Genomic DNA, 27,302 nt, shown 5'->3' with positions numbered 1-27,302 from the left:
CTGAGTAGTGGTCTGTCTTCTTTGCAAGTGAAATTATGGAGGCTCAGAGAGGTCCATGAATTTGCTCAAGTACGGTTATTCAAAATATAGTGGCAAAGCCAGTGTTGGAGACCAGGTCGGTTGATTTCAAAGATGAGATTTTCAGGCCTGCAAAGACTCAGTGGTTAAAAGCACTCACTCACAAGGATCTGTCTCAGCACCATGTCCAGGCAGCTCTCAACTGCCTGTAATTCCTGTTCTGACACTCGCTCCTGACCCGCATGGACACCTGCATGCATAGACAGAGAAGGAGGCACATAAATGTACACCAGGAGGTGACCAGTCCAAATGTGAACTCACAGATGAGGGAAAATTAGATCTGAGTATGGAAGGACACAGTATGGGCACAGAGCCAAAGCACGGAAGTGTGAAACAGCACAGTGTGAGCAGAAGATGCTGGGGACTTTGTGAGAATCCCCCACAGGTGCTATGTGGGCCTGGGTTGCCTCCAGCCAGATCATGGGAGTCTCAAAGCAGGAGGACTGATGGGTTTCAGGTGTATGTAGTGTTTATCATGGTTGAATGTCCTCTTTAGAACATCTTTCTGAGAAAGAGGATGGACTGAGTGGTAAAAAGGTATGCTAGTCAGCTTTCGAGAGCATGACAAAATTCCTAGGACAGAAAGTATTTTGTCTTGTGGGTCCTGTCTATGACTGCCTGGACTTGTCACTCTGAACCTTTGGTGGGGGAGAATAGTGTGGTTGCCGGTGTGTGGTAGAGTATAGCTGCTCACCACATAGTATCTAGGAAGTGAAGCGTGGGGTCTCAACACAGCACAACCTTCCAGCAGTACCATAAACGAAGCCGTTAATACACAGGCTTTGGAGACATTTAAGATCCACAGTTCAGTGGTAGGAAACACTAGAGGCACGTGACTATTGACTCAGCTTTGGCTCTGTAACATAAGGGGTTGGCTGCAGCAAATGAGATACTGACAAAAATTAGTTTTGATTTTCAGATTCTGAAATCTGTCCTCCTGATGACCTGGCCTTATTACCAGCATCCAAAGAGAACCCTGAAGAATTCCTCGGCACACCCTCCGTAGCCACTTACTTGAATTCCAAGAGTCGGCTCTCTCTTAAAGTCAGTGTGGTGGATACTGACCAATCTGAGAATAGTAATATCCCTGATGACATAGAGGGCTTAAAACAGAAAATCCAGGACTTGCAGACTGAGCTGGAAGGCTACCGGAACTTCATTGTCCAGCTGCAGAAGCACTCTCAGTGCAGTGAGGCCATTATCACAGTTTTGTGTGGGACAGAGGGGGCCCAAGATGGCTTGACCCAGCCTACAGACTGCATTGATGAAGAAGAGATGACATTTTCAAGTTTGCACCAAGTACGATACGTGAAGCACATGAAAATCCTCCAACCCCTCACTCCAGAGATGATTGACAGCAGGATGTTAGAAAGCCTCAAACAACAGCTGGTGGAACAAGAGCAGGAGCTACAGAAGGAGCAGGATTTGAACTTGGAACTTTTCAGTGAAATCCATAACCTGCAGAACAAGTTCCAAGACCTCTCCCCATCAAGGTGTGTCCTACTCCTTCCTGCTTCAGCCTCCCTCCTAATAAACCTGCAGTTCTCCCAGGGGTTACTAGGCAGTAGCCCAGGAGCTGGGAGGGAATGCTGCTCCATGGGTGGGAAAGCTTCACCTGGGTTTCAGGCAGCCAGGATGAGAGTGAAACGCTAGGCCGCACAGGATTCCCTCTGCGCATGCTTACTAGTTAGGCGCTGAGCAGCTTCTGAGATTGCAGGGCAGGTGTTGCCCTTCTCAGGCTGAGGGCTCAGGGTAGAAGCTCTGCGGCAATCGCTCAGTGGATTGCGGTGTTTACTGAGCTGCCTGCCGTGTTTATTTTTGAAGACTGTTATTGGTTTTTGCCATGTTATGGAAGTAAAACGGATGTCCTAGGCAGGTTGGGAGGAATATAAATGTTTTCCATATCTTTACCCTTTAAGGTCATCTTCGAGAAATAAGCCTGTGTTGAAAGTGAGAAATTCTTAGGTCATGAAGATAATGCTTTATGGCTATAAATACATACATTGGCTTCATGAGATATGGCAAAAATGGGATCATCTGTAAAGCTGACCTTCATTCGTTACTAATTTGGGAAAAACAGTGTTCTCAATTGTCAAGAGCAAGAGTGATTTTCTTTCAAGGCTGCCCGAGCAGCAAGTCTGAGGGAGCTTATTTATTGATGGGTTGTAGCAGCCCCCAGGCTAGGAAGTGTTTTGTTTTGTTTTGAAATGGAGTTTCACCCGTAGTTCAGGCTGGCCTCAAACTCATAATCATCCTGCCACAGCCTCCTGAGTGTGGGGATTGCAGGTGTGTACGGCCCAGCTAGGCTAGAAACTCGAGCACTTAACCCCAGATACACTGAGCAGGAGGCATTCAACTTAGTTTTGTACATAGAGAAACCGAGGCTTCTATGACTTGCCTGTGAGTATTCAGAGGCACTGTGGGGGTTCAAGCCCATACTGCCCCACTCTTCCTCTTCCACAGACCTGGCCTCTACCTTTAAGATGGGTGCATGTGATTTTCTTGGAGGTTATTGGTGTTAAAAAGTGGTCATGAGGAACCAAAGTGCCTGTCAGGTCACTTTAGATCCAGCTAGCTGTGCTACTTTTTTTTTTCTTTTGCCTAAGCTGCAGGTTGGCTCTAACAACTCTTGGGCCTGAATAGAGAAGGGTTCCACCTGGTAGTGCGGAGGTGGTATTGCATGATGTAGCTTCACTGCACTGGAAAAGCAAAGCTTTGCCATCTCAGTGCCTTTGAGAAAGATTTCCTTTACTTCATGAATCCATTTGTTCGAAGCCTGGGAGAACCAGGTGGCTTAAGATAACTCGTTCCCATGACTGATGGTCCCAAATCACTCTATAAGTAGTAGCCAGGAGTCTAGCCTTTTCAGTTAGAAGCAGGCAGTCCTCTTTTTACCCTTGCCGTGTATGTTTGTGTGTGTGTGTGTGTATGTATTCATACTTAGTGACAATTTTTGGTGAGTCCCTGACCACTGGGACATTTGTTTCTATAATTCAGAATAGTGTCTTTGAAGAGTGTATGGAAACTAATTGTTCTCCTGAGTCCTTGCCAATCTACGCTTTAATTGAGGGCTTTCTAAGGTTAAAAATATTGCAGAAGAATCTCTGTTCAAGCGTTTATTGGCTGTTTGAACTCAAAGAAGGAGTGACCTTGTACAGTTTCAATTTTTCTAAAGTATATATGCTTGTACAGCTGCAGGCTTTCAGAAATTATGCTCTGTCATTTTTCCAATTAGTGTTAAGGTCACAAAAATTCAATTCTAAAATGACACACACATTTTCCTTCCCTCTTTTATCAGATACGATTCATTGGTTCAGTCCCAAGCCAGAGAGCTCTCCCTTCAGCGGCAACAGATTAAGGACAGCCATGGCATCTGTGTCATTTACCATCAACACATGAACACCATGATCAAGGCATTCGAGGAGCTTCTGCAGGCCAGTGATGTGGACAGTTGTGTGGCTGAGGGCTTCCGGGAACAGCTAACACAGTGTGCTGGACTGCTGGGGCAACTGGAGAAGCTGTTTCTCCACGGTAAGTGGGTAGAGTACTTGTCCTAGACTCTCTCTGACCCCTTGGGTAGGCACCAGCGGAATTCACTCCTTGGCCTTGCTTGTCTCCTTACCTGTTATACACACTGACCTGGCTCTTCTACCATTGGGCCCAAACAGCCTTCCTTCTCATGGTGTTTGCCCTTTGCTTTTCTTGTTCCTCCTTTCTTTTCTTGGGCAGCTCCTCCTTGACAGTCTCTCTAAGACAATAGTGCTCCTATCACAGACATCGCTGTCCCTTTCTTCTGCTCCATTTTTCCTTGTACTCATAGTTGAAGAGTGGGTGAGTCTCGTTTCATGGTATAGAGGGTGGGACAGGAGAGGGAGAGCCTTGCATGGACTTTTGAATTCTCAAAGCCCACCACCAGTGGCACACTTCCTCCAACAAATCCATGCCTCTTAATCCTTATAATGCTTTCAAATAGTGCCACTTCCTGGTGGCTAAGCATTCAAATATATGAGCCTATGGGAGCTATTGTGTTTCAAACCACCACCGTTAGTTTTGTGCAGCTGTGGCTCTCATGAACGAGTACTTATTATCATATGTGTTTATGGTGTGTTGGGGCTAAATCCTCAGAACTATGTGCTTTACAGGCAAAGAGCCTGGCCTTACCTGAGGAAAGTGAGTTGCTCAGAGACACAGCGCACTTGGTGAAGGCAGGTTTAACTGCTCTTCTGCCTCCATTCACATAGAACAGATAGTTCACCGTGGTCCCTATATGTACAGCTTCATTCAAGGATGAACACAGGGCAGTTCACTCATCTGCGTCCATTAGTGCTGTTCCTAGAGACCTGTCATAGCCTGACTTTCTGGCATTTGTTCCGCAAGAGCTTCGAGGATCAGGGTTTAGGGACTCTAGACTGCAACTTTATGAAGGGTGATCTCTCTGGCTCCTGTGTTCTACCAAGCTTGCTTTCACTTACTGGTACAAAAGTAACTGGTTGGTGAACAGATAAAGCCAGATGACCAAGCCCACAATGTTTTGTTGTCTTATCTTCAAACTGGTCTGCCCTGGTCCTAGGAGGAAAAGTGAGGCTGCCTCTGGCACCAGCTGCACCCCCTCTTCAGCTAGCTGCTCAAGTCTTCTCTTTTAGTGAGAGTTTGAGAAACATCCTACTTTTTGTTTCCTGTGGGTTCTGGAGGCAGGAACAGGAGCATCAGGGCTAGCAGACGCACCAGCATAGAACCTCATTTTCTTCACAGTATAAAGGCCGTAGGAACCACACCAGAGCTCCCTTCATGGGAATTAAAAAGATACACCAAGATGAGTTTGCTTTTGTTTTTGTTTTTTTAGATGCCATGTAAGAGGTCTGGCTTTTGAATTATGAGCTAGGTTTGCAATACATACAAATTACTATGTAAGGCAGTTGTACGGCACAGGTTGTCAAACATTTATATATAAACCTTAAATGATAATACCAAGCATGTTTACTATGTAACGATGGGTATCATCTGTGTAGCCATGCATAGGCAGCCTTGAGTTCCTATGTCTGGACCCTTTTAGAATGATTTTTTTCATAGCAACAGGACTCTTTGTAACCTTTTCCTTTGCTCAGTGATAGCTAACACACATTAAGCTTTAGTGGCTGCAGAACATCTTCTGTATAAATGTTCCTTGCCTTGTTTGATGATTCCCAGGGGGTGGACGCTTAGGTTGTGTCTGTTTGTGAACTGTTATAAAGAACACTTGAAATCTCAGTGCATTCTTGGCTACTTCTGTCACAACATTTGGTTGGCAGAACCTAAGGAGAGGGTGGGTAGTAGTGTGGTGTCTGATGCTTGCAAGGAGCAGAGCTGGGAGCTCAGGATCCCAAGAGCGATCTGGAACTTGAAAAGCTGCTATAGAGTACATTTTTCTGCGGTGAAGTTATGTAGCTTTCAGATTTGCCACAGGGCCAGGACCCAGAGTACATCAGGAGCTGGAGTTGCAGTCAGATTTCCCAGCATAGCCTTACCATGGTGTCTCCAAAGACAAGTTGCGTAGCAAAGGAAGGCAGTAATTGAGCAAAGTACTGGAATTGGTACAAAGACAGCTGGGAGGTAGTCCTTCATTGAACTCAGTACAGTTGTCAAGGTTTAGCCACTTAAATAGAAAGCAGTCCCTAGGATCCTTTGCCTTGGCGCTCTTCCTTGTTTCTTCTCAAGACTTTCCATAGTCTGATCGAAAAAACAGTGAGGAAATGCAGAAGGCAATTTTCATTGGGTGTTTGCTTTATTCTCAGTCCAGGAGGAAATATGCATTGTACTCATTTCCTGTGAGGGTTATAGAGGTTAGCTCACCTGTATATGGAGAATTGGAGATTTTATTTCACAGCCTATTCTAACCCCTGGCATATATGTGTGCCTGTCATATTCCTGGCAGACTACTGTTTTCTTTCCCTGGGTGTTGTTGCATTTCCCCTGTTGTGACTGTTAACACCAGTACCTTTCTACACAGGCTAACCTCACTCTATAGAAATTGTACTGATCCTTTGAAAGCTTTCTTTGTTTACCCCACTAGAAGAGAGAAAGCTGGTTCCTATTCTTCACTCTGGGCTATCTACAGCTCATCCATGATAGTCTGACTGTGATGGAGGCTGACATGGGGTCGCTGGAGTGGCCTTTGGAATCAGAGATTGGAGCTAATACCCTGGCTTATGGGTCTTTCGACTTTAAGGGTCAGATATCCTCTATTGGGATAGTAACACCCACCTTAACAGAGTTGTTTGTAAGGATTAAGTGAGATTAATGTAAGTGTCTCATGTTGCCCTTAGGAGCAGTGGGAGTTCAGGAGGTGACAGCAACAATTACAAGAGGTAGCTACCTTACTGCACCTTGATATTGCCATGGTTGACTGATAGCCATGGGAAGTCTGCCTTTTTCAGCAGAGAAACAGAGGTAGAGTAGACTGGGGGATGGGGGAGGACAGAGATGAGGTGGAAAGGAAGAAGAAGAGAGAGAGGCAACGTCAGATGGGATGTAAGACAAAAGGAAAAAGAAAGAGGATATACACACACACACACACACACACACACACACACACATACACAAAGAAAGAAATTTTGGTCACAACAGTGGCCCACCTGTCAAACAAAGAATTCTCATTCCTGTGACCATTAAGTCACCTCCGCTATATAAAGTAGTTCTTGCTCCAAAGATGAAGCCCAGAAGCCTAGCATGGTGGTACGGGCTTATCATCCCAAGTGATGTTGAGGAAAGAAGACTGTGAGTTTGTGGCCAGCCTGGGCTACATAAGAGATCCTGCCTTAAAAACAGACAAATGAATAACAAACAACGGAGAGGGTAGGGGGAGAGACAGAGACAGAGAGAGGATGGAGGCAAAGCTCCCTCATCCCTCCTCTAATTGCTCCTCTGGCTGGAGCTGGACTGTGCTTGTCTTCTCTGAGTTCTCCCACTGCCACCATGCTGCCCTTCATCACACACCCTGTAACTGTTCCCTTGAGGTGAGCTCGAGGTAGAGGACAACTCTGCATCCTCACTGTGTGCCAGTTCCTGGGAGAAGCCTTGGTAGACAGGAAGGAAGAAGCATGGGGCTGAGCTGGAGATGCCAGGCCCTTGGGTGTGAATGTTGGGGCCAGTGGAGGCTGCGGGAGGATCTCTTTGCTGAGAGGCTTCTCAACAGCAGCAGGGGCAGCCTGAGTCACACAAGGAAGGGGAAGCTAGGTTTTCTTTTTGTTTTTCTTAATTTCTGTTTAAAAGATGACCTTCCCTCACTACACAAGCTCACAGCTTTTAGGTTTGCCAGAGAGCTGGGAGTAGTGTTTTCATGACATGCATCCCAAGTTCCTGCAATAGGTGACAGATGGTCTTCTGCCACCTGTGTGAAAGCAGTTTCCACCAAGAAATTCAGCTTATCATTTGTTACATGCCCTCATGAATCCCTCATGAAACTATGATGGGCATTTGTCAGTTCACTTAGAAGAACCTTGTGGTGGAGGGACAGGTGTAATACAAATTACACCAAAGGTCTTCAATTTAAGAATGAGCAAACTCAGTCTGTTGGTGGTATTGGAGCACTTCCCTCTGTGGCCACAGAGGCCAGCTTTTTTATGATCTTAAAATGGGCTCATGTTCAGGAGGCTCAGGATGTTTAATGCTATCCCTGACCAAATATATGTGCATGAAAGAGACGGCTCTCAATGTACAGTGATGCCCATGCAGCAGGCTGCCACCGTCTGTTTGCCTGGCAGTACTTGTATAGCTTCTAGCTGTTGGCAAGGCTGTTGGGTAGTGAGGTCTGTGAGTTTGGAGACTTTTCATCAGCTGAAGGCTTGGGAGCAGCCCTGGTGCCCATTAGGCAGGACACCTATGTTCTGAAAGAAGATGCTAATTGGTACTGCGACTTGGAGATCTGACCAAGTCACTTTGACTTCTCCCTTTGGAGGAGGAGTGCAGAGGGCAGACATAGGGACTGGAGACTTGAAAGCATCTACCAGGCTGGCTAGCTGCCAAGTTCTGGAAGCCACTGTATCACACTAGGATGGGAAAGATATGACCAAGAAGGTCTAGGCATGGAACTTTGAGTACACCTGCCGTGGCTCCGCCCTTTACTGAACTATAAAGTGCAGTGACATGGAAGTAGAACACAGCCTTGGGTTTACACTTCCTGCTGTAAAGTGGAGGTGAGTGCTGCCACTATGGCATTATAGTGAGGCCCGAGGCAGAGAGGGTATGTAAAGGGCCTGGTGCCTCCTCGCTGGGGCTATTTGCCTTTTTCCTGTGGGTAACAGTGCTGCACAGTGTCAGGTATGTGGTGACCTGCTGGGGTGGAGGTGGAACTGGACTGCCATGCAGGCCTCCTTGTGAGGACCAGAAGCAGAATCACAAGACATAAAACAAACACGCTTGCTCTGGTGTCCTTTTCCCCACTGGTGATGTTTGGGGACTTTTCCTTTGTGGAGTTTAGAGCACTGTGGGTGTAGTCTAATTATAGTCTCATTTTTCAAGGCGGCAATAGAAGAGCTTTTTTTTTTTTTTCTTTAGCCATGCATCAGTTTCTTCAAAGAGCTCATCCTGGTCTGCAATTTCAAGAGTTTTGAAGTATTTTTAAAATAAAGTTGTTAGTTGCTTTGAAATGTGGGCCTTTGCATCCTTTCAAACAGTGACACGCGGGAACAGAGTACAGCGCCTTTTTCCCAACAGCATCCTGCACTTCATTTTGTTTTCTTTTGTCGTTTCTGTTAGTCATTTCCCCTGCTGTCGACAGTGGCCTTTTCAACTGCACTCAACTGCACTTTTCAATACTGCTTTCCCGACTAATCCCAGGTCTGAGAGTCTTTCCTAGGGAAATAATTTAAATGCAGATAAAGCCACGTGCACAGATGTATTTGTGTCATTTTTTACTAAGATGAAAATCTGGAGGTGACCTCAATACCCACTAGGAAACTGCAAGATCCAGTCCATGTGTGCCTGCCATAGAGTGTTAGCATGGTCTTCACAATGGAGGCTTCTGAAGTAAAAGGGAGAAACCCTTATCATAAAATGTGATGTGAAAAGATGAAATCATGGACTATAGAACAGAAGGCAGTTCAGGATCGTGCTGGCTGGTGGGGTGGGCAGGAGTGGGGCAAGAAGAGGGAGGCTTTATAGTTCTGTTACCCTCTTCTCATGTGAGTGTATATTCTACTAGTGCCAAAGGATCTTTATGTTGTGCCCTATGGTACTAGGGATGGAGTGCAGAACTTGAAATATGATGGTGTGCACCACTAAGCTGTGCACTCTCCCACTACACTAGGTCTCTAGCCCTCCTTTAGTATTGTATGTATCCATGTGTCATGTGTGTGTGCATGTTTATGCAGTTGTGCGTGCGTGTGTGTGTGTGTGTGTGTGTGTGTGTGTGTGTGTGTGTGTGTGTAAGGTGGGGTCTGCTAGAGTAGAGGGCAGAGGTTGATGTCACATGCCTTCTTTAATTGCTCTTCACCTTATCTTTTGAGGCAGGGTCTTTCAACTTGGGGGGTTATGAATTTTTCTAGATTGCCTGGCCAGGAAGCCCTGGGGATCTTCTGTCACTGCCTCACCAGTACAGGCACAAGCTGCTACATTTAGAAAAATGCTAGGTGCTAGGTGCTAGGTGCTAGGCATCCAACTCTGGCCCTCATGCTTGTACTGCAGGTACTTTCCCGACTGAGCTGTCTCCCTACCCCAGCAGCCCCTCTTCTGCCTTTTTATTTCGAAACAGACTCATACTAAGTTGTTTAAGCTGGATTGAATGTATGATCCTCCTGCCTCAGCCTCCTAAATAGCTAGGATGACAGGCCCTGCTGTTATCTCTGTTTTGGACATAGGAAGGAGCTGTATCCAGAGACACCATTGTGGCTGCTTTCTAGATTCCTTCCTGTCGTCTGGAACCAGGGCCTGAGCTAGTGTGTGTGAACTGTATGTTGGTTGATCCCACCCCCAGGTCCCTGACTGTTTTCGGGAGTTTTAAATAGACAGGCTCATGCCTCTGCTCATACGTGGATAAGGAGGTACCAGTGAGTAGGGTTTGAGAACTGTTTTCATCCTTTGATGCTCGTCTGATGTTCTTGCTGCCTCCAGGAAAATCAGCTGGAGTGGAACCATGTCCCCAGAGTGAACTACTAAAGAGGTGAGTATGAGGTGTCAGCTGAGAAAACCCCATGGCTGCCCAGCTTTGGTTTTCCTGCCAGTTCTTTAAGTTTAAGGCTCCTCTTCTTTTTGTGACTTTCCTGCTTCTTTATAAATAAGACACCAAAACCCAAAGGACCAAAAGTGGCCACACAGCAACCAGAGTCCACCACCTTTGGTCCTACCCTTCACACTGGTCTCAAGTGACTTGTGTTATTTCTGTCAGTGACTGTAAAGTCCTGTAGGTACCTTGAGGGTCCCACTGTCTAAGCCTGGCATGTAAGCATGTCAGCTGATTGGCTTTCCTCCACCTCCCACCCTCTTCCCACCCCATGCCTCCTTACCCAGCTCCTCATTCTCCTGACTGTGGCTCTGCAGAACTATGTACTCTGCCTCCTTCCTTGAGCACTGGGAAAGCCATTCCTCGGGGCAGCTGGAACGGAAATGACCGTGGACCTTGCCAACTCCCTCTTTCTGTCTGTTCCAGGAACAGTTATTCTTGCCATACCACTTGACCTAGTTACATGAGGTACTTAACTCTGTGCTGTGTACTACTTTCCCATTTGGCTCATCCCTGTCCAAAGAGGATAGCATTGTCTTAACACCAACTGGGCTTTATCCTTGTTGCCTCTGATGCCACAAGGCAAGCATTTTCATTCACACTTTAGGATGAGCCTGTGGGTCAGAGCTACGCACCTTCAGTTGAGTGGCTGAGCTGGAAGTGGAACTCTGGTCTGTCATGCTGAGCACCAATTTTTCTGTGCTGCCTTTTGAGGATAACAATGTACCATGTGTTGTATATACTCTGTTTGCTTACCTCTTCTGCCAACAGACTGTGCTGAAGACTTGCACACTTCTGTCCAGAGGTTTTGATCCTCTACATGCTATGGAACACTTTCTTTCATGTGTGTGGGCTTTGGAGTCCTGGGAGTGAAATAAAGAAATGGGAAGTCTGGGATGCAGAAGCACAGAATTCATTGGCATCACAGAGGCCACCAGCATCATTATAGAGAGCAGGCAGGGAGGTGTCCCACCTCACTGGACGATTTTCTTTTTAATCAAGGCTTCTGTAGTCATAATAGAAACACTCTTCTCTCTGCAGTATCACCAAAGATCCCTCCTAGCTTAACCCATGCATTTATCCTTATTCCACCTCCTGCCAGCAGCTGTGGAGATGGAAAGGAAAGCCTCTGAGTGGGGCTGGTCCCAACTAGTCGTGGAATCTCACAGTGATGGTGCTAGCACCTCCCTGAACTATGTCTATGGCCAATGCAAAGGAGGCATGCTGGGCTCACTGAGTGGTCCACAGACACTCATCTGAAGGACTAATGGGGGTCTTTGAAGAAGGGGAAGTAATGACAAGACCTTTCAGACTTGCCGTTCTGGGAGACTGAGTGCGAGGGAAGCAAGGAACCTCTTTGTGTCCTCTTCTGCCAGGGTGTCTCTCCTTTCCATCTCTGGCAGGTTTGCTTTTCTTTCTGCTCTGCCATTTTCAGCTGTAGGCTCAGCACTCACAGGTCATTCCTGAGCTAATGAAATGGGTACCCTTGGCCTTCACTGTACATTTGCAAGGCAGCAGCAAGCCTGGCATCCATCACACTGTCTGGGCGCAGCTGTACCCGGTGTTTACCTGTTAATGGATGCGCTGCAGTTTCAGAGTCCTATGCTCTTGTCTAAGTCCATGAATAATGAGACTGGCCACTGACGAGGAGTAATAGGGAAAGCTAGAAGTGCAAAGAGCTTAAATTAAGGAGCTTATCTATAATGGAGATTCACATGGGCTTTTCATGGTGCTCAGGTGGTTTTTCCCTTGTGGCTTAGGTGGTCCTTGCAAATACAGGTTGGTAACTAGATGATTGCCAGAATGATGTTACAGGATCATAATTCCATTTGGGGATCGTGAGAGCTTTGAGATTTCTAAGTCTCAGGCCGTCTCTTGGCTGTGGGATGGGCTCCCAAATTCTCCTGAGGCTGTGGGGCAGATAGGTGCTGGTCAGATCTGAGTCCTGCCATGTAGGAGCTGAGACAGCATCTGTCCTGTGATGAGTGTTGGCTGCCTCGATTGTCACGGACAATAGTGCTTCCTTCCTTAGAGGGTGTCTGTAAAGACAAATATTGCAGCCTGAGACAGAGCAACACTTTGTAAACAGGTACCACTGACACGTCTCTATCCCAGGCTCTGCCCTGTAAACCATACTGCGGGACAAGCAGTTTCCTCCCTTCCTTTTCTTCCTTGGTTCCAGACTTAAGCCCATGGATCCCCTTTTGTTTTCAGAATTTCACTGCTTAATGTGCAAAGGAAAACAAAAGGGCTGACTGAAGTTGCATGGATGACCAGAAACAAGAAGGAAGCAACCCTACATATTCAAACACATGCTCCTGCTTGGGACCATAGTGTAGGATATGGCATTGCTTTTATAAATTTTCAAAACCAATTTCCCTTTATTCATTTTTTGAGAATTTCATGAGTTCTATATTTATATCATTGCTTCTTTCCTTCAATTTCTTCCATACCCCTCCCTTCTCAAGTTCATAGCTCTTACTCTTTACTTATAGTTACACACACACATGCACACACACACACACTTGTTACCTATACAATATCTAATTGCTACATATATATAAAGATATGCATTTATATATAAATTTACAAAAATAGTCTACACTAGATGATCTCAGCAGGCTGGCGTTGGGCATGACTTATCTTTCAATCTTAAAGGTTAAGGACTGAGGAAGATAACTTAGCCTACCAGCATCTCCTGCCTGAATCTCCTGAGCCTTCTGCCTCTCACTCGCTATCAGATGATAAAATGTCTGAGAAGTCCTTCCTATCCCGAGATCCGAAGCCAGACAGCGAGACGATGGTGAGCCATTTTCCTCAAGGTAAGCGAAGCTTCACTAAGCACCTTAGGCATACCGAGCCTGTCTTGCCCTGGTGAGCAGAATGGGCTCGTTCCTGACCATTTTGCCAGTGAAGGAAGAGCCTGTGAGGGCCAGAGTTGCTCATAGAAGAAGATTTATCACTGGAAAGATCCATGGTGGGTAACAGTGGGTGGCTGCTTTTTAAACGATGACTTGTATGATTTGCTGCTGTGCTCTTCTAACAGGGTGGGTTGAAAGCACTGGGCTTGTGTCCCTGTAGTTAGTTGCCTTTTGTTTCTGCACATCCTGAAATGGGTCCTTAAAGGTGTGACTTTTGGCCATCGGGTTAGTCCCTTTGTTCTGGTCCACTCAGGCAGCTGAATACGAGGGACTGCAGACAGCACTAATACATCCCTCACAGTTCTGGTGTGTGAAAAGCAGAGGTCAGGATGCCTTGCAGGCATTCTGGTGAGAATCCTCTTTACACTTGAATTCTGACATAGAGGTAGGAAGGTCAGGGGAACTCCCTATGGTCTGTGCCTCAAGGACATTAATCCTATTGGTGGGCATTGCATCCTTCTGACCTAATTTTCTTCAGAGGTTCCAGGCCCGACACCATCACACCTATGCTAAGGGCTTCAATGTAGCAATTTCAGAGACCCAGATGTTCTGCTTTGTTCTGCGCCTGGATATGGACTGAGCTGGCCAAAGCAGCTTCCCAGGGACCTCCTCCCAGTCTCCTTTCACCTTAAAACCTCTATTTCTTCTGTTGGGGTAGGAAATCGGACTAAGTGTTTCTCATTCTGTGTATTTCAAAGATTCAAAAGACATGAAAGCAGAACAGATGGACTTGGGCTCAGTAAATGTGACAGATAGTGAATATCTGTGGCTGAGCAAGGGTGTGTCCTGCAGTGCACATCTCTGCTGTATAGCAAAGAGTGCCTATAGATGATGCACTTGGTGCACGTGAGCTGCACTCCCAAGAAGGCAGTGGGTTGCGAACACAGCCTATGGTTTCAGGCCTTAAATATGTGTAGATTCTGGACCTCTCTTGATGGTCTCTGATCTGCTGCTTCTTCCAGTGTGTTTTTCCTGAGGTGCCACTGTGAATTCTGTAGCACAAACTGTACATTTGCACTCCTTACTAAAAATTCTTGTTGACACTAAATTACATAACCCATTGTTTTCAAAACTATTTGAAGCTTTTGGGTTAAACAACTACATTTCTTTTCGATGAAGAAGTCCGACCAGTATGTCAGTGAGACTAGAGCCAAGCCTTTGGCTCCTCTGGACACTCAGGTCTCACATCTTAGACACACTTAGACTATGACATGCACGTTCTTGATACAAGTCAGGAACCAGCCTGGGGTTTCTGGTGCTATCCCTCAGAGACTTTTTTGACTTTGTGAGGACTGGATTTCTCTATCATTTCTGCTTATGGGTTCTGTGTTCATCCACTTTAGATAAAACTACAAATCATCTCCCTCCTTCTGCACTAAGAGAGGGTCCCTCTCCAAGATCCTGAGACTGCTGTGTGAGGTCTGGTCACATGGGTGGACTGTGCCTCTTAAGGAATGTGGTAGTTGATGCAAAGGGAATGTGATCCCCCTTTTTCTATGTGGCCTTGGACAAAGAGAGGTCTCTTCTGCCTCTCACTGCATTTTGGTTTTAATATGATAACAGATAATAGATAAAAATTTAATTTTTCCAAATTTCCTCGAGGTCCAGGCCTGTCTCCTGGCCTTGTTCTAGGAGGCCAGGATGTGCTGGCTGCCTATGGCTCTCATGCACATTCCCAGCTCTTGTGTAGGAACCCGGCTCTCTGGAGCGGTCCAAACACATCCAATCCACTGTTTCCTTTTGGGGGTATGTTTTTCTTCTGGCTTTTTGTCTCAGCATCTGTTTTTCATTTTGTCATGTTTGTAATCTATATAGAGAAATAATTTGGCATTTTTTTTCCTTTGCTCACTTAACATTCTGTCATAGACTTTCTGACATGTTGTTAGATAATGTCACTTTTAGTGGCTTTAGAACAGTCCTTTGAATGGCTGAACTGTAGTTTTCCTTCTGTTCCTAGTACTCAGCTTTTAAGTCATTTCCAGAATCTCACAATTGTAAACAGTGCTGCAGGGTGTTCTTAAACACAAAGCCTGCCTCTTATTCAAGGACATTTTCTTAATGTAGAGTCTCTATATTGGAACTACCTGGCAGAAGACACACATCTTTTCTTTTTGTGTATGTGGTAGCTTTTTATAAGGATTTATGGTTTTGACAAGTTAACGCTTATCGAAGAGTTTACTACTAAAGACAGGTCGATCCTTTTCTCTCACTTTGGAAAGGCTGGTATAGTGTTTCTTTCTTCTCCGGGTGGCTGCATAATTAATACATGGTGTCTAATTCCGCTAGGAGTGTGTCCTCTGGCCTGTGTGATAATTCTCACTCCCAGCCTTAGACTCTGTGAAAGATGGTTAGTATGGCGCATCATCACCCCACAGCCAGCTCTGTGTGACTCGAGTAAACCAGCAAGGAAGGTTGCAGTCCAAACCAGTGAGCTCCTGGCCAACTCTGGGCTGATGGGCTTCTGAAAGAAGGTTGGCGGTGGCCTTGAGGCTGGGCTGGGAGGGCCAGTGCTGGGCACACCATGAGTGTGTGCCTTGCCCGCTGTGCTGCAGCGGGAGACAGACACTCCACCAAATGACTTGCCACACTTCTGGCATTAATAGGAGATAGCTGAAGGTCTGGGAATTAAGTCATCTCATAAACATTCAAATTCATGGCAAAATTACTATTTAATTAGGAAAAGATCTGTAACATTGTGCTACTTTTAAATGAAAGCCATTTTGGAGGAATTAAAACTGGGTCATAACATTAGTATAATGTTTTAAAACAAACATTACTAAGACATACTGAGTGTACCCTAATTGATGAATTAAAGACATTAGTTTTGCCTTTGGATACTTAATGTGATTATGTTTTAAACACTGACTCTGGAAATCTACCTCTAGAGTGAGAGTGCTGCCGCCTTTCTCTGTCGAAGTGAGACGTGGCAGAGGGTGAAAAATTAATGCATGCTCATCCTAGGAAATTTGGAAAAAATAAAAATTTTACCTGTTAAGATATCAAATGAAGGTTTTGAAAAACCTGAAATCTATCGCCCTGAGGTAACTGCAATTAATAGTTCATTGTAGTTGCTTCTTTGGAATATTTGTTTCTGCTACCTTTATGTTCTTGTAGAGAGAGCTGTGATTATGTTGTAACCAATTTCATATCTTTTGAAATTTAATATAATAGCATAATACATTTTCCTTGGTATTTATAGTTTCCATAACACAATTTAATAGCTGTGTAATTCCCTGTCGTAGTGAATGGACCTCGGTTCAGTGAACAGTTTGAGCTGTTGCAGTTTCCTGTCACATGTAATGCTCGAATGAGTATTTTCATGCATTCTGGCAAATGCCTGTGAGCATCTCACATGAGCTCCTTAAATAGAGTCCAGAAAGTAGAACTCTTTGGGAACCAATGTTGGAGAACTTTCCTAAACCTAATGATATAAATAGCCCCAGAAGGTCATACACATTTGTATATGTACACAGCAGGTGGTATCAAGAACACACTTTTTATTACATTTCTCACTAGCATTGTTTTAAGTCTTGAAATTAATGAGTGATAAATGGATAACATTCTTTGTGAGGGAAAAACTAGCCTTGAAAAATATCTAGATTCATTATGAAGGGAAGCTTAATCTACTCTCAGGCAGTTCAGGCCAACTTAAAAGTAATCTGTTAGTTTCACCATAAGGAAGATTTTAAATTAATATTTGATATTAAGAAGAATAAAAGACTACATTAGAGCTAGCATTAAAATTGTATGGTGTATAATTTTTGTGTGTGATGTAAAGTTGCTTCCTCGTGGAGGGCTGCAGAGAGCCATTATGGAGCCGTGGCTATGGGCTGTGGGAAATGGCTTGGCCTCCCCCAAGCTTGGAAAAGGATTGCCAGATGCTGACTATCTCAATACATCCTATATTGTTGAAATTTCAAGATCTCTGCATAATCTATAAATTATTCAATTTGTTGGGGGCTTCAGACATTAAATTTAAAATGTTCTTCCTTCCTACAGACTTACTAATGGAACATATACAGGAAATTCGAACTTTGAGAAAGCGTTTGGAAGAATCTATTAAAACAAATGAGAAGCTCCGGAAACAGCTGGAACAGCATGGGTCTGAGACTGACCAAGGTGAGGAGGGGCCTTTCCCAGATTAAGGAGTGTAGTTGGGTGGATTGCTGCACTGTGATGCATTTATCTGAAGAGGCTCTCTGTGGACCAGGTGGGCTGGAGAAGTGGGTCCTGAGCTGTAGCTGGGTCCTCACTGTAGAGGTACAGGTAGGGATTCTAAATTAGAATATAATCAGATTTTGTGTTTTCATCAATACTGGACCACAAATTGTCAACATTTAGCAGTCTGGCAAATCTTTCATGCCAAAGATTGCCAGCAGTATTCCCACATAGCAGTGGCTTACTGTAAAGGGAATGGTCTTCCTTGAAAACAGGACACCTGTAAGACACTCCACCAAGTGCAGAAACTACGTGTTCCATTGTGCACCTGTTAGCCTCACCCTCCCTTCTTTCCTCCTCATTTCTTGTCTCCTGTAGCTTTATTGTGTTAAGTTGGTTGGGTAGACCTTGGTGTGGATGTAGCTCTTCTGTTGATTGGTTTTGTGACTTTGCCAATTCACTCTAGTCTTAATTGTTTCATGAAGCAGTGCATTAAATGAGGCAGTGTCATGAATGAGGGCCTTCTTCAGTGCTCACTCGATAAACAGTTGTTTTTATCACTGTTGCTTTTATTTTGCTATTTCCTATGACATGGCCAGTTTAATTTTCAATGCTCTACAATGAGTGAGGACCCTGATGCCATCTTAGAGACGAGATCTCTGAATTCTAGAAAGACAGTACTCTTCAATAAAACTCAAGACTTGGACCTTGGTCCATTTCTCATTGCACTCAAGTCCACACATAAGGCAGTTTCCAGAAGTTCTTCAAGTGCTACAGTTTGTAAGAAGTTTCGACTCTTCCACTTGTCCCACACATTCTTCTTCCCCCTTCACCCCTAGGGGATTTGATTAATCTGAGTTATTAGCTGTGTCAAACCAGGAAAGAAATATGTGCCTGGGCCCTTCATGTTCACTCTTGGTTATGCCTGAGTTAGAGTCACTCTGTTTTACATTTTCCCCAGCAAATCCAATTATAGAATTATTGGGGGTTCAAACGGCTCCTGGCTACAAAGGATCCCGAAATTACACTGGAGAGTAATTCTCTCTGATAGGGAAGTTTACAGAAAGGCATTCATAAAGGATTTACGCGCATGGAAAGACATGCTGTTCTCACCATGCTGCCACAGTCTCTGGAAAGACAGAAACAAAAGCAGTCCTGCCTCCCCATGATGTGCAGTGTTCATCTTGGGGATAGGTCTGAAAAAGGCAGGATTCCGTATGATGTGTGTGTTGGAGGGTGGATCAAAAACTGTTATCTCATGCCTTAGAGTCTCCAACTCACTGCCAGTTGTCTGGAGTTACTGCCGAGTTGGTACTCAAAGGAATGTCTGGCTCTGTAGCATCCAGGTGGTCCTCGCTACATCAGTTAGGCATAATGAATCAGGGCTGTTTTATGGCCTATTATTTATTTATTCTCAAGTAACAACCCTGGCATTGATCAGTGTAGACGATGCGATTTCTGCTGCTTATTCTGATCAGTCCTTGGTTCTCTCTTGTGGCCTCACTCACCATTCATCTAGAAACCAACACAGATGAGAACTACAGAACTACAGCATCGGCATTTGCATTGTGCTAACCAAGACTTGGGGAGTTATGCAACTTGCCTGATGCCTTGCAGTCATTAAGAAGCAGGAGATAGACCGGGAACTCTGAAGTGAACCCAGACTGCATTGGGACAAGGAGGGGGAGATATAGGTGGGAAGAGATGTTTGTGAATAAAAAATAAGATTACCTCATTTTGCATGACTCACCTGCTAGAGAAAAACATTCTTTAGAGCAGGAAGACTATTTCTGGGAGAGCTGGCTACCTTCCTTACAAGGGGTGTGAATCCCACAGGCACCTGTTCTCATAGCAGGGTGCTTTCAGCTGCAAGTAGCTGAAAAGGAATGTGACAAGACAGCAGTAAAAACATGGGGTGTTTGCTTATATTTCCATTGGTCACAAGAATCCCAGAGGCAGATAATTCTGAGCAGGATTGGGCTGATGTTCATGATGACTGTTTAGTATCAGCATCCCATCCTCTCAGGACAGTGTGCAAACCATGGGAAGGAAGAGCCCAGGGATTCTCTCTTCTTTAGTGGAGATTCTGCTTGCAGCCCTCAGCAGATTTCACTTAGTTTCTCACTGGTTGCCAGAGACCCCTGATCATGTTCTCACCTGGTGGCAGGGAGCACAGAAGTCTGGCATTTTGGCTGTGGTGTGGTAAGTAAACTGAATCAGTACAGAAACCAGGAGAATGCATCTGCCTGCCACATGGAGAAGACAACTGGGCACACCTTAGGTGCTTGGAGGCCAGCTATGGCTGGAACGCCATAACCGTGCAGACAAAAAAGCTGTGCAGAGGGGAGTACTGAGGCTGAGAGGCCAACAAGGTGCCCAGCAAGAGGCATCCTCTAGGCTGATTGACATGAAGCCGTATATTTTCAGCAGATAGACAGCAGCTTGGGGAGTTATTAATAGACAAGGATGTGGCCTCCCGTCTGTATAATTCTAGACCCAATCTCCCCAGTGTACTCAGAGAAGGCAGATTAACCCAGGAATTGAAGGAGTATGATTTTGGCAGGGAAGGAGTGTGGAGAGCACAGAGTCACCTGGTTGGCCTGCGTTTTCTAGGCGCTGGAGTCCAAGTGGAGAGAACGGAATATGCTGTGGCCCTGGAGCAGGACCATGGAGGGTCTTGAATTCTAGAGTGACAAGTTGGATGTTGTCTTTCATTTGAGCATCTTTTGAAGTGGCAGGACACCAGATACTTGTCAGCATGAAGTAGCTGTGAGAAAGATCGTGCCTGAGAGGAGAACCTCATTGGTAAAACAACAGGGAAAGGAAGCCAGACACATGCTAAGCCTCGATGGTAGAAGAGAGGCTTTCTTAGTCTGAGGCATTCTGGGGAAGGATCAACAGTTATCATTGCCTTCTTGACACCAGGACAAAGAGGAGTTTAGCACAGCTCTCGGGTGCACCCTGGGTCAGAGGTTGGGGTGTGCCATGTCCTAAGACAGGAAGAGGACGAGAAAGACCAGAGGGGGACAGAGTCAGACCGAGCTGTCTCAAAGACAAGGTCCAAGGCCTAAGCTGCAGTTGACCATGATGGTCGCCACTGTTATCTCCCTCCCTGCTGTGGTTCAGCTCTCAGGTTCGTGCTCCTTTGGGGGCAGTTGAAATATGCCTCTTCCTTAAGCACACTGTCCTTGCCCTTTAGGCTCTGGCAGTTTGTTTCATGGTTCACTGAGCTGGTTTTCATTGCATGCTGTATTTCTTCATTGTTTAAATGTGTTTCCCAGGAAGGTTCATCCATCCTGCCTGGAGGCTGTCTACGAATCGCTCCTTGTGTGTGTTCTTATAGGTTCCACAAATGTCTCTGCTTATGGCTCAGAACTGCATAGCTCTCTGACATCAGAAATACATTTCCTGAGGAAGCAGAACGAAGCCCTGAGTATGATGCTCGAGAAAGGGTCCAGAGGTAAAAACAAAAATCAAAAAACAAAAACAAGAAAAACCAGAAGCCACCTGTGCCTGAACCCCAAAGCCCTGTTTGAAAGGGCTGGCAGAGCTGCCATCCAAGATTCCAGTAGGGTGGATCTGACAACTTTCTGCCTTGAACTGCTCATCAGTCCTATGGAGGAGGGGGAGGTTCCTGTTTTATAGCTAAGAAAACGGCCACAGAGGGGTTAAAGAATGCCTCACCTACTTGTTGTGATAATTAGAATATAATCCCCCCAGCACAGTGTTTTCTACTGTGGTCTCAGTACATGTTACTATATTTTCTCATCCTGTCATCACTGAGGAAGAGAGAAGAACTGAAAATTTATTACTGCCCAATCTCAACTGGAGATTTTCTCTTCCCAGTAAAGTTTATCCAGCGTTCCTTGTAAAGATCCTTCTCTTAATTCCTTCTCTCAGAGCTTAGCTGCCAGAGAGCTTTTACTCACGTTATCGTTCATACTTAGCATGATTCTACAGTAAGGTTTTATTAGCCCTGTGTCTCAGGTAAGAATTCACAGCCTAAGCAATTGCCCTGCTGTGGTCACTGAGGCAGAGGTGTTAGAGCCGGAATGCAGGCCAACTGATCTCACAGTTCTGGGCAATATGTCTAATAATTCTGCCTTAAGAGTCAAAACTGGGGCTTATGCAGTTTGTTCATTCACTCATTCAGCAACCTTTTTCTATCCTGCTTGACAGTAAGCTGGGTAGACTGAGAAATAAATGAGCCGGTGTACTGTGTATCAGAAGATTTTAGTCTGATGGGGGAAGCATGGAAACCTAGAACAAGCAGGACTGAGACTTGCTGTGATAAATGCAGGCCAGAGGGTGGCAGACCGTGGTCCTCAGGGGTCAAGTCTAGACGGGAAAGGAAGGATTACCTAAGGTACCTCAAGATCAGAGGAAGAGAGCGGACAAGGCCCAGGTTAGAGGTAAGGTGCGTGTGGACCAGTCAGAAGGATGGAGCGTGCTGATGTCATATGGACTAGCAGGAGCCCCCGCTTACATGGAAATATTTGATTCATGGTTAAAAATCAGTTCACATCCAGGCTGTGCCCCTTCCTGTCTATATGGATACAGAGAAGCCTTAACCATGTCATTCCTTTGTTCCTCATCTGGGAGCTGGGGAAATTCACAGTACCTGCCGTGGCGGTATGCTGCGAAGATGCAGGACATTGAGACATTGAGGGCTTACTATAGTGCCTGTATCAGGAGTGTGCCACCATAACCACATCTGCTCTCATGTGGTGCTTCCAAGGCCTGGGCTAATACACTTTTACAGACGGTAACTCTGTCTCCTTGCCCCATCCCAGGGGAGGAAGCAGAGGCATGGAGGATTGAAGAGTTTCACTAAGGGTCACTGTCAGCAAGTGGAGAAGGCACAGTTGAAATCAGTCACCCCACCTCTTCCTCCTTGTTCTTGGCCTTGTTTCCTGAGGCTCTAGGAGTATTTTATTCCTCTGGAAAGTTCATGGCCTCCTGTGGGGGCTGCTCTGCAGGAGGCTTGCTGCTCTCTACACTCACACACACATCTGGGTTCCTGCCTGTTGCTCTACCCACCGTGAATACTCTCTAAGGCAAAGTAACGAGGTTTTCAAGGCCCATTATGTAATAGAAAGTTAAACAGGCCCCTTTCATTTCAGTGATGTTTAATCTGTAGCCTTGATGTTGACAGATTTATCTACCTAAAATGCATGAGATAATTGGAATGCCGGAACCATAAATGCCAGATTAAATCTCATTCTTTTCTGTATTCTTGGAGTGCTTGAGCTGAAGTGCTGTGCCAGTATAATAAGGTTGGGAAAAACAAATGGTATCCCTTCTCATTTTGGTATTTGCAGATAAACAGAAAGAGAATGAAAAATTACAGGAGGCCCTGTCGAGGAAGGCTGCTAGTCTTGAGCACCTTCAGCTAGAGTACACCAATGTAAGGGAAGAAAATGAAAGGCTGCAGAGAGACATCGATGAGAAGGAGAGACTCAACCAACAGCTGGCTCAGGAGGTCTGCAGCAGCCGCCAGGAGCTAAGCAGGTGGGCTTGGCTAAGCTGTCCCTGCTGGCCTGCTATGCCTGGCAAGAGATCATGGCAGTAGGCGCACTGGCTCTAGCCCTCGTGTGCAAAATCAAGCACTGTCAACTGGTCATGAAATATATGGAGAATGGTCCTCTAAAGGAGGAGGAGAGTGATGGGCATCGATGGTGTTTTCTTCTAGGATCATTAAGGAAGGGCTTTCTGAAAAGATCCCTTTTGAGTACACAGTAAACAATCAAAGATGAAACTATCTAGAGAGGGCCATGTTTGGCAGAAGGCGCATGGGCACTAAGACAGAGTTGCTGTGGCGACCAGAGAGGGTGCTGCATCTGGCTGTAGTAAGAGCTAAGGGTGGAGAGGATGGTGAATGCTCAGTTTTGTTGGGCCCCCAGCCCTATAAAGACTCCAGTTTTGCTCCAAATGGCATAGGCTACTGGAGGATTCTCAGTGAGCTGGAAAGACATTAATCGGTTCACTCTCCCTCTTAGACTCTGCCTTGTTCCTTCTATCAACACATGAGACTGCCTCTTCTGTCTGATCAACCATGTGTGTGTTCCCTGGCCACGTTTGCTATCAGACATCCTTGGGCGATGTCTGGCCCTGGCTCTTCCCTAGCCATGTACCTCTGGAAGGAGATAGCCATTTGGGTTTCATTTCTTGGGTATCTGACAGGAATTAGAGGACGCCTTCCTTTAGAATGTCCAGGAAAGTTTCTTGAAAGAAGCTCTCTCTACTAAGTGTGAGATATAGGACCTGTGGGAACTGGGAGCTGTAATGGAACTTTGACCTGTGCCTATCCCAGCACATTTTGCCCACACTCTCTAGCAGAGATAGCCTGGGCCTGCCCTGTGGGAACTGGATAAGCCTCCCTGAGAGAGGATTAATCCCTCCTCCTATGCCACAACTGTTTCAGGGTACAGGAAGAAGTGAAGTCCAAGCAGCAGCTGCTCTCACAGAACGACAAGCTGCTTCAGTCCCTCAGAGTGGAGCTGAAGGTGTATGAGAAGCTGAACGAGGAGCAAAGGAAGCTACAGCGAGGTACTGTATGCTCAGGGTGAGGCTGGAGCCTCAGGGCTGGGAGCTCAGCTGGACCATGGCTCTTCCTTTTTCCTATACTACCATTAAACCTGCAGTAGCCCACAGGTAGACCAGATGTATTTAGAAGCAACTCTTTTGGCCTACTCTTTGTTTTGAGTCCTCCACCTCAGCTTGTTTTGACTTTGCCAGTAACTGGTCAGTTACTGCCTCTCTAAGCAGGTCTGTCAGCACCCACTGTGTGGAGCTGTGTAAGTTAAACGAGGGCATTTATTAAAACATCCTAGCCACGTTCTTGGCACATAGTAGGCATCCACGAAGAAATTTTTGTCATAATAGTTTTCCTGTCATCCGTCCAGCAAATATTTCCAGAGTGCCACCCCATGCTGGGCATTGCTCTGAGGTGCTTGTTAGCCCTGCTTCACTCTGCTTCCAGAGAATGCAGATCAGAGTGCCTCGACTATAAGGTCTAATGTTTGAGAATCAATTTTGAGGCACAGTGGGGGTTTTTCTAAAACTAATTTTCCAGATGGTTTCTCCCTATTGAAAGTTTATCTAGAAAGGGTCATCTCGCAGCTTTTGCTTCTTCTCAAGTTGCTTCTCTTGTTCTTGCTATTGTGCCTGCCTTTTTAATATACTGTAGCCCTTAAAATCATCGCCTTTCATTCTATAATTCTGGTCCAAATAGATTTTATTACTACTAGACATAATTTCGGGGTTTGGTGTGCAATTTGCTAGGCTTTTATGGCCAGAAGTGAAATTAATTTCCAGCTCTTACTTAGCCTGTGGAATAGCTGCAATTAAGTCAGCCAATATTTTTGTTTTTAAAGTCGAGTTGTTATTTTAAATTGTACCTAGTTCTTAGGGGGGGACTAGATGGTGGTGGTGGGTTGAAATGCCCGTGAGTACCGATGATGGCTGACCATTGATCTTGGGACATATCAAAGCTCCCCTTTACATATGTCTGCAGTGGCCCAAGGTGAGGCATCTGGAGAAGGCTGGATGGGGCCGGATCCTTTTAACAACGTGCATGGCCTCCTGACAGAGATGCAGGCTCTCCGCAAGCAGTTAGAAAAGAGCATTCACACTAACAACACCCTGAAGAGCAAGCTGGAGGAGCAACTGTCACAAGGGTCAAAGAAGGCCCAGGAAGGGGCCCTCACTCTGGCTGTCCAGTCCCTGTCTGTCACCGAATGGACCCTTCAGCTGGACAAACACGGTAGGGAACTTGTTTCTTCTCATTTTGTGGAAGTGCAGCTATATGGATCTATATGGTGTGAGCTTCTGACTAATGGTTTCTGGCTGCTCTCAGCTCCCCTCTCAACATAGTTGCACAGTCTCTGGGTTCTCTAGAAGTAGAATTTGAGCTCCAGCTGTCTGTGATGTCTTCCTTCTTGATCCACCCATCTGTTTAGTCCTACCCATAGCTCACCAAGGCTAAAAAGCTTTTTCATTCTCTTGCTGTGGTTTTTGTTTTGTTTTTTTGTTTTGATGGAAGGTTTCTTTATATAGCACTGGCCGTCTTGAAACTTATTTTATAGACCAGGCTAGCCTCTAACTCAAAGATCTTCCTGCTTCTGCCTCCCAGTGCAGGGATTCAAGGTGTCTACCCCACACCCAGATCTCTTGTTGCCTTTAAATGAGATCTGACTCCTTGCTCTGCCTGTTAGCATCTTGTAGGACCTGGGAAACCTCCCAGTAATAGCTGGGTCTGTTTTATATTTACTTGTGCACTTGAATAGGGCTAGAGATAGAAAAGATCAGAGAACAAGGCAGCTGTGCCACACTCCCAGCAAGGACTGGAAAAAAACAGCAAGTAGTCAATATGGTCCCCTGTTCACACATGAGCTTTCTAATGATTGGGTTATTGTCTGTCACCTGACCATTCTCCAGTTAATGTGGAGGTTTAATTAAAAAAGAAAAAGAAATGGTAGCATGGCTTTTGCTGTTAAGCAATGTTATTAGGATAAAACCCACTAGGGGAGTCTCAGAAGCTGGGGAAGTGCCTTTTCAAAGCATCTTCGCTGGAGTACCACCACCCTGCGTCCCAGTGGGGCCTGGATCCCAAAACCTGAGCACACTCTGCTACTGGGCTCTTGAGAGTTCAGTAGCTTCTCGGGTGTGAGTCCTTCCTGTATTACCTAGCATCACATAGACCCCCCCCACACACACCAGTAAAGTGTTTTAGATGAATTACCCACAAGTCCTGTTGCAGATCACTTTCCTTTCATGTTCCTGTTACTATAGCAGCTTCCACACTTACTCCTCCTGTGTAAAACACAGACCTCATCATTGCCCCACCTCAAATGTAGCATCTTATCCTGCATCCTACAATGTCCTTCCCTCTCCCCAGGCCTCAGCAACAGGAACTGTGTTTTTTCTTCCTGAATGATGAATCATGTCTGTAACTTTGTACCTACCAAGTACTCTGCTTGTCTTGTCTTTGCCTCCTTCCCACGGGGCACTGAAAAAGTCCTAACATAACTCAGGAGTTCGCTCCTGGGATGCCACAGTGGGCTGGCTAGCCCTCTCACTTGAGTGCCTTCCTCTGTGCTTCCCTCCTTTCCCCTGACCAGCGTGAGATGAAGTTAAGTGTTTACTGCTTTGACAGGAGGGTTCTGGGCCTGGCCGCTCTGTTACCTGGTATCTGCCCGGGGTACCAGGGAGTGCATGGGTGTACATGGTCCTGGCTGCAGGGCTGGTTTGCAGGGAAGGTGTGAGTGAGTGTTGTATTTCTGAAATGGATGGATGCCTATGAGATACTCTACCAGATAGTGCTGATGATGGTAAAGCTCAAATTTTCCTCTTGTTTTGTTTTTTCTAGATGGCAGCAAATGTCCTGAGGCCTGTGATAATTCATTGGATCTGTTTGAATCCACCCAGGCAATGGCACCTAAATCAGGTACAAACTGGGTGACTCCAGTGGTGTTGGGTGTGACATTAGTGCTTTTAAATAGCATCCCTGCCTGCTTGACAGTGGTTTGGGACTTAGATTTCTATCTCTAGAAGACAGTCTCTAAGCCAGCTGTTAACCAAGCACAGCTCCAGAGAATTTAAGCTTACAGCTTTAAACAGAAACCACCTTAGTGTGGCTTTCAAGGACTCTGGGATACAGCTTCAGCAGTATCTTCCAAGTTCATCCCTTGGCAGTAGGGTAAACACAAATGTGGTCACAAATCTGTCATTGCCCCTGGACTGTGCTTTAAAATTCTTATATTTCCTAATTTTTACCAGTTGAGGCCCTCCTGCTTTCTCAGGACTCCATGATGCTGACTTCCCTGTAAAATACTTTTCCAGCTGCTCCAGTCGGAATCAACCAACAGGATTTTCTATCTGCATAATGCTGGCTTCTGGTCCAGTCCAGTGTCACCTCTTCCAGGAAGCCTCCTTGACTTCTCTCTCCT

At 45.6% G+C, this 27,302-nt stretch overlaps 1 protein-coding gene across 10 annotated transcripts in view; it reads left to right on the top strand.

Annotated features, from left to right (window-relative positions):
* CDK5RAP2 (CDK5 regulatory subunit associated protein 2) overlaps window positions 1-27,302 on the top strand; it is a 176,220-nt gene that overhangs the window by 131,920 nt on the left and 16,998 nt on the right. For all 10 annotated transcript variants that reach the window (XM_084797139.1, XM_084797141.1, XM_084797135.1 and 7 more), the window contains 10 exons: window positions 998-1,571; window positions 3,377-3,609; window positions 10,165-10,213; window positions 12,932-13,095; window positions 17,194-17,313; window positions 20,696-20,812; window positions 22,674-22,863; window positions 23,777-23,901; window positions 24,869-25,117; window positions 26,723-26,800. In XM_084797139.1, coding sequence (XP_084653265.1) covers window positions 998-1,571; window positions 3,377-3,609; window positions 10,165-10,213; window positions 12,932-13,095; window positions 17,194-17,313; window positions 20,696-20,812; window positions 22,674-22,863; window positions 23,777-23,901; window positions 24,869-25,117; window positions 26,723-26,800 — 1,899 coding nt within the window. The remainder of the gene's footprint in view (window positions 1-997; window positions 1,572-3,376; window positions 3,610-10,164; window positions 10,214-12,931; window positions 13,096-17,193; window positions 17,314-20,695; window positions 20,813-22,673; window positions 22,864-23,776; window positions 23,902-24,868; window positions 25,118-26,722; window positions 26,801-27,302) is intronic.

Source organism: Acomys minous (assembly GCF_964271855.1).
Source record: "Acomys minous genome assembly, chromosome: 1".
NCBI classification, from domain to species: Eukaryota; Metazoa; Chordata; class Mammalia; order Rodentia; family Muridae; genus Acomys; species Acomys minous.
This window is presented reverse-complemented; position numbering and strand designations above follow the sequence as displayed.